A 16,830-nucleotide genomic window follows, 5' to 3' on the forward strand; every position below is an offset into this window, starting at 1 on the left:
AATCTGATGTCAATTGAAGTAATTTTAAATTAAACTTGTGAGTATTTAGTAGAGATGTCTTAAAATTCCTTCTGTAATAATCAGATTGGTTATAAACTATATACCTAAGATGTTCTCTGTACCCTGCACTGAATGGAAATTTCCGTGCTTTCGTCAGTAGTGTATATATACATCTCGATAATTTACGCCTATTGAAGCAAAAATAAGAAATAATTTTGCTGAGCACTTGAACTGTAGATTTTTTTACCAAGCGCATCACTTTAATAATTGACCTCGTCATTAAATTTGAACAAAAAAATGTGTCGTTAGACTTCGGAACTTTTGATTTGAAAACTATTTTTGATAACAATTGCAAAATTTTTGATTCGAAAATTATTTTATCAATAAATGCGAAATTTCCGATTATTAAATTTATTTTTTTTGCGAAATCTGGATTTTTTCATGGGAAAATCTACGTGTCTATTGATTTATTGACATGAAATAATGTTGTCTTAAGAGTGAGGGAAGCTATGCTCTGGCTCTTGAATTTTCACAAAAAATTATGTGCACGACATTCTCCGATCCAATCAATAATTCCTATGCAAAAATGAGCCTAATCATTGAGCAATTTTTATTGCATAATCGACACTCCTTAAGCATGCAATTTTCCTATAAAAAAAACTAATAAATTTAAAATTTTTTGCCGCCCCATTGAGCTATTTTATTACAAAGCAATAACGAAATTAATACTTAGTGCAACCTGCGCGCGCATGTTCAGACTTTTTTTTAAAATCAGATTCTTCCGTTTTAACCGCATGCTTACAAGCACGGAAAAATAGACCGTCGTGCGGATTCAGTAGCGTGCTCTTCAATAAGCTTGCTTATTCCGAATGTAGGGTGGTAATCAATTGTTATTGTTAGCATATGCTCGAAATTAGCGTGCTTTCGTGCTATTAGCAGCATGTGTATACTGGTCCTATGTTGCCAAAATGAACTCTTTTCATTTTCAGTTAGGGCAAAAATAAACAATCACGCGTTCGTATCTGAAATATTTACATGGTATTTGATTCAGCCTTCTCTTCCCCGACTTTGGATATATCGAGGCTTATTATGCCAGGTTCTTCGCAAGCTAACAGTTTCGACTTCCAATCAAATTCAAACAATGTATGGGGGGGGGGATATATATAACTAATTGTTTTCCAAATCAATACACCCACAAATTTTCTTTTTTAAGCAGAAATAGCGAATTCATTCATTATCCAGAGTCATACTACGGATACGCTGGGATATCATTATGGCAGGTGCCTCTGACATCAATTTATGAATCGGAAAATATTCATAAAATGCCATTATTTTGAAAAAAAAGTGTCAGTTTTTCGACATTGAAGGTTGGCATGTGTCCAACGCATATTGTCGGAGGGATTTCGATACTCAATTAGGAATAAACGTGGCAAAATTTATATTAAATATAAAAAGAATTAGTAGCGAATACGAATCAGGAAATTCGTCAAATGACATTTTTTGAAAACGCGTGTTATTTCTTGAACTTGACAAAATACATGTCAAACGTCAATCTTTTGAGTTATTTCGATGTTGAATGAGTAAAACACGCGGAAAGAATCGTGTATAAAAGGAAATGATTTCTGAACGGGGCATGCACACAGTGCGGATCAACCGATAGTCATGAAACAGTTGGTATTGTTGGTTCCAGCTCTCGCTGCTCTGATCGCGGTGTGTTTTGCCAATCACCTGGGGAGCGACGAAGCTTTCCGTGCAGCCAAGATCGTTCCGGCAGTCATTGACGAAGCTCCGACTTCCCAGCTCGAGGTATGAGATACAATATTTCTCTTCGTTAGTCACTCAAATTTCATTAAATTGATACATTTTTAGTCATATTCCGTGCCATGTTTCAGTTAATTCGAAGGCCATTTTGATTAATTTTGTCTGGTATGGGATATCAGCGATTCCGTGTGTTATGCGTACGAACTTGCTATACAGGATGTTTTGTGAGTCCTCATTGGGCTTTTATCTCATCATCCGTTCGTCGTAGAGCTATGGTTCTATTTCAGAAATGTTCAAAATATGTTCATATATCTCCCTGTACAGCTTTCAGGACTAAAAATACAGTGTTACAAAAGACAAAATATCTAAATCTTCAAACGGGGTCCCTGTCCTCTAACTTCCAATTGAAAAGTTTTTGCACTGTTTCTCCTGAGGCCAAGGAAAAAAATTCACGTTTATAAGTGTCTTATTCAATGAGACATTTGAATTAAAGAAATTGGAGAATTATTGGGAAAGAACAGCATAAACGAGAAAAAGCAGCGTTGTCCGTTATTTTATGCTGTACTTTCATAACTTTTCCCAGATTTTTGAATGGAAAAATATATCGGCAAATATTGCACTTAGAAAAGTGGAATCTATTTTGTTAGCCTCACGAGAGACAGGGCAACAACTGTTTAATTGGAAGTTGGAAAACGGGGGCGGGGGGACACAGTATAAATGTTTAGATTTCTTATTTTATGACACATATTTTCATCCTGAAAACTGGTTCAGAGTGATTTTCGAACACATTTTGAACATTTCTTTTAAATTAGAACCATGCGTCCGTAGTATAGTTTCCCAACCTTTTTTGTCCCATCGCTCCCTTCTTCAGAATTTCTTTTTTCCTCCCATCGCAATCTAACCCATAGGATCATATGCTAAACCCGTAGCTTCTTCCTCCCCCCCCCTGGAAGATTCCATCGCCCCCAGGAGGCTTTAACGCCCACGTTGGGAACCACTGGTCTATACGATGAACGGTGGATGAGATAAAAGAAGATTTAAAAATAGTACTTTTAGGAAACACTGTATATTGCCGCACATTTCGAGAAAAGATATTTCGCTTCTTACCTATATTCGAATGAAATTATAGCTGGAGCTAGATTATTAATAGGTGCATTATATACGGCCTGCACTTTGTTTTTAGCATTAAATGATTTTGCCAATTTGTGATCACACATCAATTTATTTTTCGAATTTTATTCTGCTTTCAATGTCAAAGCATTTTAAGGAATCATTTTCCACAATGAGTTGCCCCTGACTGGATTTTTTTCTTGTCTTTCTGACTTAAAATATTGCATTTTAGTACGTCGAGGAGGCGTTACTTTAATGACCGTACTTAAGTGTGTGACATTTGTTAATTAATTCGAATACAAGGGTCGCAACAGGAAAATTCCCAACCAGATGGCTGGAAAAAAAATTACACTAATTAAAATATATTGATGTCAAATATAACCGAAATACTCAACCCGGGGCATATCACCAATATATATATAGAAAAAAGAAATAATAAATAGAAATATATATATAGAAAAAAGCGCCACATAGGGGCAGCTGTAATATGTAGTGTAGGGGGATCGAGCGTCTATTTAGGCTATGGAGTTCAAGAAATGCTCTCAGAAACGTTCTGTGTTAAGCCAATGTAAGGGTGTTTCCCCCTGATGTGAGCCCTGGACATAAGCTATCACTTTTTCTCATTTTTCAATTCTATACAAAATGGAACTTTAACAAAAAAAAAACCATATATATATATATATATATATATATATACAGTGGAACTTCGGTTAACGAGCTTAATTCGTCCCGCCAACGTGCTTGTTATCCGAATAACTCGTTATGCGAATCAAACTTCCCTATAGGAAATAATGGAAACGTGGAAAATTCGTTCCACAATTAGTCATTCACATAAAAATGACTGAACAAAACGGCATTCAATCAATAATTAAGGACATTAACAATTATATATGATGCAATAAAACATGTGTAATACAAACAACACCATAAATAAACGTACAATAGGATAATGTTTACAAATTAACTTGCTCTAAACGACGAGAGACAGAAGAAGAGTATCGTTTAGAATGATTTTAAGGGGGTGTTCGCATTACGAGCAAAAATTTGTGCTTTTCTAATTTATTTTCTCGTTATTACAATGGAGCTGATGTGTTTGCTTTCGCCCAAACACGTGTACCTTCCACGTAAATCAGGGTTCGTGTGTTGTATTACAATAACAATTACTTTGTGCTAACGTAATTTCCATGAAGTGTGATAACTTTAATATTAATATCATCAACAACAAAAAACGACTCACTGTTCTCGCGTGACTTTCAAAAAGAACCTTATCCAATGACACTTGCTTTTGCCTCTTTTTTAGGATTTCCGGGAAATCCTAACGATTCCTAACACCTAATTAAAATTAATTAAAATAACCGTTCACCATAACCCGCCGTGACCTATCTAACAACCACGATCCTATAAAATTCAACACGTTGCCACCAATCTCATGTTAAAACGCTTCAAGAGTTTACTATGCTGGACCCGATCTTTCGCCTTCTGAAAATCAAGATAAACTATGTCGATGTTTTTGCCATTTCTCATAGCCTTAAGATCATAATATAGTTATTCAAGATATGTGTAAAATGTGAATACGAGGTGGATCGACCGCCCAATAATTATACCCAGATTCCTTGTGGAAAACTTGCGAGGAAAAGTGTTTTTAGTTTTTTTGATTCGACCGTAATTATGGAATTATGGCGCATTAAAATTGACGACTTCGGTTTTGAATTCCACCATATTCACCGAACGTGCACCAAAACGCATAACTTTGGCGTTTTTAAGGTAATACAAAGGTTTAACCTTGCAGGTAATCAAGAGAGCCATAAAGCTATAGAAACTAGTTTCTTTTCTTCAAAAAAATTGTCTTACAGCGAATGAAAAAAAAAACATTTTGGCAAAAAAAAATGTGGATTTTGGAAAAACAGATTTTCAAATAGATCTTTTGGTTGACGCTCTACAAATCTCGTTATAAATATGCCAATATAGCGAACAAGAGTACCATGTAATAACAAGGTTATAACATCACACTATACATGGAGAGAATAAGAGCCAGTCGCGAGTAAAGGCGGCCGCACTTCGATTCCAACGGGATTGAATACTTTAATTAATTTTTGAAATAGTAGCAACAAGCTGCTGGCGGAGAAATTTACTTTCGTTGGTTTTGTAGAGTGTAACTGACCGCAACAAAACTGACATATGCCACAAAATTTCAAAACGTTATTATTTCCTTTAATATTTGTCTGATCCTAAAATGGGAAAACACTCTCCCTTATTCGTTTTCCACAAGGAAACACGTGGGTAAATATTGGGCTGTCGATAGTGTCCAACCTGTATATAATTTGATTTCCATGTGATTTGGGGGGAGCAACGAAATTCACTTTGCTTAATTAAGTAACGAAATAATCAGTGTACGTCCTTTAGGGAAGTGGCTCATATTACTGTTCAGTATAACACTTTGATATTCGATTATTCTTTTCTAGAAAATTAATAAGTATGTTTTCGAATAGGTGACTTATGGCGAAAAAGATGTTGAGTATGGAACGAAGGTTCCCACGTACCAATCAGTATTGCCGCCAACGGTGTCATTCGCATCAGCGAATAAATCCGCCAACTATACCTTGATCATGATTGGTGGGTACTTGAATATAAATTCCTTTATTTTTGTCAAATAAATTTCTATGAAATTATTTTTCCATGATGATATACGATTTTGCGCTTAGGACCTAACGTGTTGACTGGAAGTCTGAATAACAGCCAGTTCCTGGAATGGCTCGTCGTCAACATCCCCGGCAATAGGATCAGTGACGGTCGAACTGTGGTAGCTTATGTGTCGCCATCACTTCCAAGCGTACTATGTGAGTATCGACATCAAATAACATTAGATTATTTTGTACACTGGGTAGACTTTATGGCTTATAAACAAAATATAGTGGTTCACTGGATAACTTAGTCATAATAATTTATATTTTTATATAATTGTAGTTTGAGGGCTATCCGTCGGCTATTAGTTAGAGCCTTTTGTGTAGCTCCCTGTCTTTAGCGGGGTCCCCAACATCCAAGAATAAACTATTTTCTATTTATTAAATCGGTTTTAGAGTAAATTTGTAGAGCATATTATCGACATTGTCTGATTGATCAATTCTCTTCATTCTATTTTTGACCAAAAGTTTAGTTATGAAATCGCTCTTCAACTAGAAAAATCATTCATGATCTAAAAGAATGTTCACTCTCGTCAAGTAGTTTAGGAGTAGTTTCAAAATGTATACAGATTTTAGGAGCCGTTCAAACGCCTTTCAGTTGTGAAGTTGTCAAGTAGACAAGTACGTAGAATTTTCCGTTAAGCAGGTTCTTTGCGTATGGGCACCTCGTACTATCTGTGACGTGCGAATTCCACGCCGCATAATTTTAATGAATCAGAATTCATAACATCTTTGACGTGATAATCACGTCACGTCACGGGAGAGTACTGTGTTTCGGACTTTTAATCATAATCACCCTGTACTTACGATTATAGAAACTGTATATTGGAAATCTATAATCACGATGAAAAATGATTGTTTGACACATACCTACTATAACTGTATGTTCATACATTTTTGAACTCGTTGCAGTGACTCGCATGAGCGTGATCCTTTACTACGAGCAAACCAGCGTCTTGGAAATCGGCCCGATCAGCACTTTCATCGATAACCTCCGAATCGGATTCGATCTCAAGAAATTCGTGAAGCAGTTCAACCTTGTCGAACCTCCCGTCGCTGGCAATTTCTTATACTCCGTGCTCATCTAGATTTACGACGAGAATAAGGCGAAAATGTGTAGGGAAGGGCAAATGGGAATAAAAATATATTTTTGTTGATTTTTTGAATGATATGGTCTTCATTAGATATCGTCTCACTGTGACTTTGCTATTACTTGTGGTGCCATTATATGAAATTTATTCATAGGAACAGAGCAGCAAAAATTTAAATGATAACTTTGAGAAAATGTGTCTTATTATTGAAAATTCATTTGAATTAATTGCGTGATATTTTATTTCTGTTTAATTCACGTCACATTTATTTATGACTAATTTTGATGGGACTGAATAAAATATAAAATCTACATTTTATTTCGTATGTTTTCCTTCTTGGATTATTCTAAAACACCTGCTGTAATAATCAAACGGAATTACGTAAACACGGGTTACTATTGCCTTGTTGCGTTGTCCCAAAACGAAAAAATGTTAGAAATATGCATGCAACACAAGCTAATTGCTCCAGGTTCGCGTAGTAGCTGACGATTCCTCCAGACCGTAACCACTGGTTAAGGAAACTCTCACCTTCAATAGAGGTCTAATATTCACCGCTATGTTGCAGCAGTGCTGTTCTCATAATCTTGTTGAACACACGTGTTTCGTTGTTGCCAAACCTTTATTTGTGGAAGGTATCCAGTTCATTTTTTAGTTTAGGTAAATAACAAATTTTAAAGCCAATAATTCTGATTAGGAATATATAAAAGCTACTTTCGCTACTTTCGTCCCCAAAAAGTGGGACAAAAGTAACGAAAAACGCTTGAGCCATCACCTGGAACTGCTAGTGATAAACAGCAAGTCTGTTGAAAAAAAATGTAGCATTCGAGTAAAATGTATGGGCTTTTTTATTGTATAAATTTGGGGGTTCTTTAAATCATGGGGGTTCGTTTGCAAATGCCAACGGTTTCCCATGCGGAAATTGGGTCCTGGTCTCATCGCAGAAATTGTTAGAATTATCACAAGTTGCGATCTTTGTGGAGTTTAATTTTTGTATTTTTTTCCTTCCCTTTCAGCTGCGGATGTAGGAGTCGTATACCGGGTGTCCTGCAAGTGCTAGCCTTTGTCTCATCAACCGTCCTTGGTAGAGGTATGATTCCAATTTAAAAATTGCTCAAAAGGCGTTCAAAAATAACTCTGTACCAGTTTTGAGAGCGAAAATGCAATGTTTCACAAAATAAAAAAAAAATCTTAATTTGTATATGGTCTCTCCCTTTTCTCTAACTTCCAATCAGAAAGTTGTTGCCCTGTCTTTCAACAAAACAAGGAAGTTTCTAAGTGCAGTACTCGATGAGATATTCGAATTTAAAATCGGAGAAGAGTTGGAAAAGAACGGCATAAATGAAGGAAATGATCGTTGTCCGTCACTTTTTAGTGTTCTTTCATAACTTTTCTCCGATTTTGAATTCAAATATATTGGTGGATATTGCACTTAGAAACATAGAATTTTTATGTTGGTATCAGAAGCTACAGGGCAATAACTTTTAATTGGAGAATGGAGAACGAGGAGGACGCTGTAAAAATGTATATATATATATATAAATATTTATTTATTTATTTTGTGACGCACTGTATTTTCACTCTAAAAACGTGTGCAGGGTAATTTTTGAACATTTTTTAAATTGGAATCATGCATCTACGACAGACGGTTGATGAGATAAAGGTCGCGTTAGCCCTTACAGCACACCCTGTATATAGATTTGTTATGTGCTTTCATCTTGCGATTGTGATGATTATTGTGTAACTTGTTTTTCAGCTGAAAATATTGAATAAATATCACGCATTTTACATTTACGCTCGGGATGCTTTTGAGCCTCCTACAAACACGCATGCGTTGGTAGCAGAACGTAGTTCATCTGATTAAAACGAGACTTGTACAAGCAACGGATTGAATTTAACGAGTTGTAAAATTTTGCCGGTTGTTAGAAATGAACTTTATAATGATAGGACTTTGCCTTCGTTAATTCCTGGCTTGAATGGAGGTAACTACCGTATTTGGGCAATTAAAACTAGAAGCAGCATTGGATATCAAGAAAAGCCTAATCAGCATATTTGAAAGAGCATCAACTTGGTGCTGCAGATCCGGCGTTATCCAATTGGAAGAGAAGAATGATGAAACGGTCGTCTACATCAAGCTAGCCCTGGCCGATGAATAAGTTCTGCAGTATGCTGATTATGAAATCGCCAAAAATGTGTGACTAAAACTCGTGAGTAAATTTTCTTCGAAATTTGCGAGTTCAAGCGTAGGGTTTACAGGGCCGAAATTTCAGAACGATTCGTCTAGTATTTTTCTGGAAATTTGAGAAAATCTCCAAGTGGGCACTGGCACTTTTGACTATAAAGTGGATATTCAACAGAGTAAACTATGTTTGTAGTTCATTTTTCCAGCACTGCTCTAAGTCAGGTCTCTGCTTATTAGTTTCGACAATACCGCCATTGTTATGGTTTGAGTATCATGTTGCCAATATGAGCTCGTATAATGTTAGGTTACGGCTAAAAAAAAAGCATCATGTGCGGATCTGAAATACAGTCATTGATACAGCCTTTTCTTCTCGACCTAGGATATTTCCTAAAAGACCATAGGGCAAAAGCAGTACAGCGATAGCCTTCGTCGTTCACAACAGCGGCAGTTGTACAGAAAAGTAATCATCCACCAAAACAATGCATGATTAATTTTTTTAGCATTGAATCATGTTTTAATACAGTTTGTAAGAATATGCAATACGCGTGCAATAAATTTTGTCAAATATGATCGTTAGCCTCAATGGCAGCAGAAGATGAAATCGACGAATGTAATCAGGTAAAGTCTGGACAGCGAACGGTTTGATAGAAAGGAAGATCAAGGGAGTACTGGTCAATAGAGACCATTCCCAACTGAATCAAGATACGCTTTATCTAGCGTCGTTTGTGGATCATTAAATCATTAATATCATTAAATTCAATATCATTAAGTTTACGTTTTTCTTTTATAGTTAAATAATTAATGCATATTTGAGGCAATTGACAATTGATAATGATTTTTTCAAATATTGTGGAAAAATGGTTTTACAAATTCATTTGGAAGAATGTTTTACACAGAATCCGAAACTATTTTATTGTTGTTTATGTAATAAGTAACAACAAAGTTATGGCTGATTTAAATCATCTGCAACAATGGTTTCGAAGGCAACTAGCAATTTTCAAACGCGTTTTTTTGAAGATTCATTTTTTCGGTACTTTATTCCACGCGAAACCAAATTTTTAAAAACCTATGAAAGATATTCTCAAGAAATTGTTTGCCACAGTGTTCCAGATAACGTTAGCTGTGCAATGAACTAGGATCTTGTGGATATATGTTCAGAATATAATATTTTAAAACCGTGTTAATTAAAAAGTTTGATTTTTTTTGTGAAAATTCACGTATTGTTTCACGAAAAAAACTGTCATATCTGAAAGAATATATTATGTATCTTAAAACATTTTCAGTTCAATGCCCAGATAACACTCATAGAAACATACAGTATAAAAGTATTCAAATAAATTGTGTGGTTTTCAATGTACAATGTCCGGCGTAAGTACTGGAAATGAGCCAATTTTGAATACATAATTTAGAATAGCTCATTGACATTTCAGAAATTTCACTGGATTTCCTTATTTCATACAGTATTTTGATTCAAACCCCACTTGTTTTGTTAAATCGCAGTTTTTTTTCAAAAACAAAGTGCCCCGTACGTAGTCCGCTGCCTTAGTCAAAAGAATGAAAATTGATCGTTCTTCATTTTTACAGCTGCGCTCCGGGGGTCGTCTCTGAGCACATCAGTTTTAACAAAAGCTCTTGTCACTTTTAACATGAACTCTTACACTCACTATACGGCTAAAAGAAAAATGTCATCGCGTGCGTATCTGAAATCCATGGTCATAGAGAAGCAGCTTTTTTTTCTCGATCTTGCATATTTGCCGCGCGTCAATATGCAAAGATTAAAACAGCTAATAGAGTGTGCTTCGAATTAAAATAAATTATAACGAAGAAACGTTATAAGTGGCAATTATTTTCAAAATCGATACATCTTATAATTGTCTTTTTTAAGTAGAAATAGCCAATTCATTCATCCTTATAATGTCTTACTACGTATGTGCTCTGATATCGCTATGGAACGTGCCTCTTAGATCAAGTTGTATAGCACGAATATGAATCGGAAAATTCATGAGACGTCATGTTTCTGGTAAAACCCGTGTCACATTTCGATTTCGAAATTCAAGGATGACGTGTGTCAAACACTTACTGTGGCAGCGATTTCGATACTTAATTAGGAATAAGCGTGGCAAAATGTATATAAAAAGAAACGATTTGCGAACGAGGCACACACAGTACGGATCAACCGATAGTCATGAAATCGTTGGTATTGTTAGTTCCAGCTCTCGTTGCTCTGATCGCCTCGTGTTCTGCCGATGACACGGGGGAGGACAAACTTTACCGTGATGCCAAGATCGTTCCACAACTCATTGACCAAGCTCCCGCTTCCCAGCTTAAGGTAAGAGATACATTATTTCTCTTCGTTGCTAGAGTCACTCACATTTTACTAAATCGGTACACATTGTTGTGTCATACTCACATATTAGTATAATTCGAGATCCATTATGTTTAATTTGAAATTGCTCTGTTATGGAATATCGGCGATTCCGTGTGTTAGCTGGTAAAAACCTTTGTATGGATAGCGGACAGTGACGTCACACTCAAATAAAATCTTGTTTAGCAAACTTGAATAACTTTTACCGCGAAGTTTATTTCCAATTTCCCCGATTTGATGCGATTTTATGAATTTCCAAACAAGTAATATCTTAGCAGCTCTGAAAAATAGACACCAACAGGGAATTTATAATCTCTCGTTTAGAGAGATAAATTTGTGCAGCAGGATTTTGTATAGTTTTTGACACTAAAAGAGATGTACTTTCTCCAAAATAAAAAATTGTAAAATGGGGTTTTTTTTACCATGTATACTCAAATATACCCGACCAAAGGGTTAACAAAATTTCAACTCACTAAACTCGTAGGTAAACGTTGAAAAATTCTCATTAAACCGTTTTACCCGCAGTTAATGTTGCTTTTTCCCGTCTTTCCTCCGTTTATTGAATTGCAATATCTCAGTGAACATCGCACTTAGAAACATGGGGGGAACTTTTTTTTTTGTTGGAATCGGGAGAGGCAAGGCGACAACTTTCTTCACACTTGCTATACACGATGCCCTGATCAGTATCGGGGTTTATAAATAATCCTCAGTATTGGGGTCGTAAGTAGGGCCCGATTACTGAGAATTACATAAACATAGAGTATAATGTACAAAATGAACCTGACAAGAGACAGATATTGACACCCTAATTGAGAATTTTCGATGAAGTTAAAACAACGTTTTATGCTCTTAAAAAACTGTAAATATATGCCCTATAAGACGGAAAGTATGTCTTAATAATTGTTTCTTTCTTATCTCAAATAACATTAGTTTCAGCAAAATAATATGATAATGTGTGAGAAGTGGTGATAGTCTAAATTAATAGATAGATAGTCTTAAATCATTACCCACTTATTTTTGTATTGAAAAAACTCTTTTTTTTTACTAACTAATCTCATCCAGCTGAAATTTCCCTTTTGTGTTTTTTTCCCTACAAATTCAGAACTAGTGTGCCGCCATCTATAGGTAGAAATGCCTAGCCAAGTACAGTATTTATCTTTAGAGAAAAGCATCGCACAAAATTAAAATAAATAATTCTTTTTATTTGATAGAAACTCTTAAAATTTCCTACAAACAAAAACTGAAAAAATTCTCCCATTTACCAATTTTATACGAGTACCGACACCGATTCAGATGATTAATCTATTTACAGCCACACACCAGTGCCCTTGAAAGGCTAGTGTTTTTACGCTTTAAAAATTCAATGCCATTGCTGATTGGTTGAGAAACCTGAATTTCAGGATTTTTCACCAATCGGCAATGACGTTTCATTGTAAGTGTATAAAATCCCTAGTCCCAGGAGCTCTCGGCACACGCGGGAACCGCAAAAACCAGTTTGAAGCGAAATCGGAATAGCGAGGAAAAAATTAACTTTCTATCGGAAATTATGAAATATGCCAATTATGCCTTCAAATTGTGAAATATGTTGTATCACGTAGTAAAATTAGCGAAATATGCAAAGACATAGAAATCCGAGACCCACTAATTATAGACTAATTATTTATTTTATCTAAAATTATTTTCAATATCTTCAAATAATTTATTTTCACTTTATTTCAAGCACACACAAGATAGGTATGTACATAGTTTCCCACATTATGTGAATTGAACCTTTGTTAACCTGGAACCTGTGTTCAGCAGAAAAGAAAATCTTGGTCCTTTGGATACCGTTGAAGACAGGTTTTTACTGTAAAAAAATATTCAGGATATATCATTTGATGTTTTCATGCAGTTTGATCTTATATTCTTTGAAAATTAAGGAATTCACGGAGGTCACTGCTGATCTATTGCTTTTAGGATTTGAGACAAACGGAATTTTATCGTCCCATCTTCTATGGAGTTCCATAGGATTTCTAGTATTTGTTTTTTGTCATATTTCTTTTTAAATTACTCGAGAAATTTCCAGGACAGGTTGTTGCCATTTTCGCACCTCTAGTTCCAAACCTGCTGTTGATGATCTGAGCTTAGGCGTCCATTTCACATTTCATTCATTTTCATTCGCCCCATATGAGTGATAAATGAGATAAGTTTATGGTGTAAGGCAAGAACACTATATGCATGTAACAAATTTCCAAACACAAGAATGAATCTACTTCTGGAGAGATTAAATTATTTTCTTGGCCCCTAATACATACATTGGGACCCGTGCAGAGAATTTTTCAGTTATGGAACGCTATCAAACCCATTTGCTCAGCAATGAGGTGTTAAGGAAGAGATGACTCCCTCCGATAGCATTCCCATTTCGTTTGTTCTTTTTGTATCCTGTGTATATTATGTATAAAGTGTAAGACAACAGATGAGATGGCATGGTAGCCCCCCCCCCCCTCCAATTGCTTTTAAAATATACGTCCATCCTAATATGCGTACATTCATCCGTCTTAACGAAACCCAGAAACTTTTCTCCAACTCCCAACCCCATCTCGTCTGTAATCACCACAAACTTTGTTAATCGCGAAAGTATCCAATTGTCCGGGGAAAATATATTGTCAAAATGTTTTGTTTGCTCTTTTTTTTTTACACAAAATAAAGTGTCCCAGACTCAGCCACGAAGCTGGGCTTGTAGAGATCTCGGCAACGGGATAAGTCCAGTGGCAAAGTTATGGCGTTCATTCATTCATTCAGCTATGTATGAGACGCTGCAAATAATTTAATATTTATGCGTGCTATAAAAAAAAGAAAGTTCTGTCTCTAGTTTACATAATGCAAGGAAACCTGGATTCAATTCCTGGAGAAGTTTTTTCCCTCAAATTTCGCATCGGCATAACAACCAGGAAAATCTTTCTCCTGAATATACATGTTACTGCCAAAGCTCGAAGTGCAGCCGACTCGCGACGGCGAAGGCCACTTCGCGACTTCACCAAGAGTTTTGGCCAAAGTCCGAATCGAAAAAATGATTCTGACTTTGGGCTGCCATTCCGCGAAGTGGCCTGAGATCCTTGGCAAATGCTCGATGTAAGACGCCCGGTAGGAGCCAAATCCATTTTTTTTTAATCGCCAACGTACGAGACATGTCTATATTAGATTAGCTCCATGTGACGAGAGAGAAAAAAAGTGAAATTTGAAAGGAAATACTATAAAAATAATTATACAAGCACATATAGTTTCTTCGCCAAATTTCAGAAGGAAAAATAATTACAGTATCGTGACTGCAGTTTGATTGACATAATTATCACGAAAAAATACGGCTACTTTAACGAAATTGGCCGTTACATATACAGTATATATATATATATATAAGTTAACAAACGAACGCCAACGTTATATATATAACTTTGGCGTTCGTTTGTTCATTCGTTGCTTTAGAACTAATAATTATGTTTCGAATAGGTGAGTTATGGCGCAAAAGAAGTTGACTATGGGACAAGTGTTAGCGTGATCCAATCACTATTTAGGCCGACGGTGTCATTCCCTGAGGCGAAGGAATCCTCCAACTATACCTTGATCATGATTGGTAGGCAATCGAATATATATAATTCTTTATTTTTGTCAAATAAATTCTGTCAAATTATTATTTTTTAAAACATACGATTTTTTGTTTGCTTAGGACCAGGCGGTTTGTTTGGAAATCTGAACGGCAGTGAGTTCCTGGATTGGCTCGTCGTCAATATCCCCGGCAATAAAATCAGTGACGGTAGCACTGTGGTATCTTATGTATCGCCATCACTACCATACATACTATGTAAGTATAGACATCAAATAACACATTGGAATATGTTGCTGCACGGAATATAAGTTGGTTAAGAACAAAATAGTATTGTTCTCTGGATAATTTGGTCATAATAATTTATATATTTGCATAACTGTATTTTTTAGATGGTCCTTCTTTGTGTTGAGCTATATTTTCTCCGGCGGCTCACTGTACTCAGTCACTGAGCAGGGTCCCTGAAATCCAGTGGTGAATTCCTTTTTTTATAAAGGAGTTCATCGTGCTGAACGCTCATCAGGATGATCCAGACCCCATTGGCGGTACAATAGTGATTGGATCAAGTTGGTTTTCTACGGTGTTCCAACTTCAAGGCGTGAATACGAACCGATCTCTAAAAAAGTCTTCCACGGAGAGCAGGCAGAAATGCAACACGTACGCGCACCATCATTTCAACATATACCGATTCGTTAACAGATCCTGAGGAATATGAACGATGAGCGTTTGTTTTAGTAGTAGTAGTAGACCTACAACACAATACTTACATAACGTAAAAATTCAAGCATTTGCCATCTTTACTTCGAAACATGGCGGACAAATGGCAGCATCAACAAGAACACGAAACAAACGCGTTTTTCACAACATAAATACGTTTACAACTGAAAACTTTTATTCCGGCATGTACCGATCTGTTAGGGATTCCGCAAAGGAATGTGCACGAGGTGCATGTACGGTCATGTAGTAGTAGTGGTACATGAAATGCCTGATTGGTAATCAACTTCAGTCTATTTTGGGGCCACGGCCAGATAACCATACACATGACGGCTGTTTAGCTCCGAAATATCATTCACGATCACACATTCAATATTCAAATACGTTTGCTCATTTTGGGGAAAAAACACTTATTGTTATACCTGAGATCTATAATCACGATGAAAAAGTATGTCGTGTGTTCATTTAGTAATGTATAGCTAATATGTACGTATGTTCAAACGTTTTCATACTCGTTGCAGTGAATCGCATGAGCGTCTTCCTTTACTACGAACAAACTAGCTTCTTGGAAATCGATGCGCTCAACTCGTTCTTCGATAACCTCAGATTCGGCTTCAATGTCAGGAAATTCGTGAAACAGTTCAAACTCGTGGAACCACCCGTCGCTGGTAATTTCATGCTGTCAGTGCTCATCGCTAAATGAATGACGAATTGTATAAGGATGTAGTCAAGTGAATAAATATAATAGTTATATTACGTACAAATGTGTGCCAAGATTCAAATTTCTTATTGCCATAATCTTGTTCCTGGGGTCTCTCTTTCATAACGTACGGCATGTGTTTTGTAAATGAGTTGCGGGGGTCCTCTTAGTGTACATAAAGTCTCCCTCCAGTCTTTCCTACTCAGAATGAAACAGCGTTTACACAACTGAAGATTTGTAAGTCAAAATCATTATTTTCTTTCGAATAGCGGGTTCAATACAATCTACAAGCCAGTACCAGTAACAATCGGAACAGCGCAGTGCGAAAATGTTCGTCTTCCACCCTGAAAGCTACCGTAGGGCTCCACGGGTTCGATTTGGGGGAAGACCATCGAAAGCAAATTCTTTACCTCCTAACCAGATCATGACCCAACGCTCTGTCACAATGAAGAGATTTTAGCTGTTGGTCGAAAGAGACCTGGCCGTGCATGTCTGTGGTCAAGTGCCGCCACCCATGTTTTAAAAGAACGTCTGACAAATATTCTCATGAGTGAAATTTCAATATTGAAATACCTGCCAAAAAATTCACGCGGTTATTCTCGAGAATAATATATTGATAGCAGTTCCCGCTGAGTATTTAGAGCCGATA

General features: G+C 36.3%; 2 protein-coding genes across 2 annotated transcripts; both read left to right on the forward strand.

Annotated features, from left to right (window-relative positions):
* Positions 1 to 1,639: 1,639 nt before the first annotated feature.
* On the forward strand, positions 1,640 to 6,709 carry LOC149083607 (26 kDa secreted antigen-like). The gene is made up of 4 exons (XM_089235392.1): positions 1,640 to 1,806; positions 5,361 to 5,484; positions 5,574 to 5,708; positions 6,465 to 6,709. The coding sequence occupies exons 1-4, from the start codon at positions 1,663 to 1,665 to the stop codon at positions 6,638 to 6,640; spliced, it is 579 nt and encodes a 192-aa protein (XP_089091518.1). The 5' UTR covers positions 1,640 to 1,662; the 3' UTR covers positions 6,641 to 6,709.
* A 4,265-nt stretch (positions 6,710 to 10,974) lies between these two features.
* On the forward strand, positions 10,975 to 16,237 carry LOC149083608 (26 kDa secreted antigen-like). The gene is made up of 4 exons (XM_089235394.1): positions 10,975 to 11,151; positions 14,674 to 14,797; positions 14,891 to 15,025; positions 16,003 to 16,237. Exons 1-4 carry the CDS (start codon positions 11,008 to 11,010, stop codon positions 16,182 to 16,184), a joined length of 585 nt encoding a protein of 194 aa, XP_089091520.1. The 5' UTR covers positions 10,975 to 11,007; the 3' UTR covers positions 16,185 to 16,237.
* The last annotated feature ends 593 nt before the right edge of the window (positions 16,238 to 16,830 follow it).

This window comes from Pholcus phalangioides, unplaced genomic scaffold (genome assembly GCF_987345545.1).
Source record: "Pholcus phalangioides strain wild (caught in Gottingen) unplaced genomic scaffold, Ppha-v1.0 ptg000008l_1, whole genome shotgun sequence".
NCBI lineage: Eukaryota > Metazoa > Arthropoda > Arachnida > Araneae > Pholcidae > Pholcus > Pholcus phalangioides.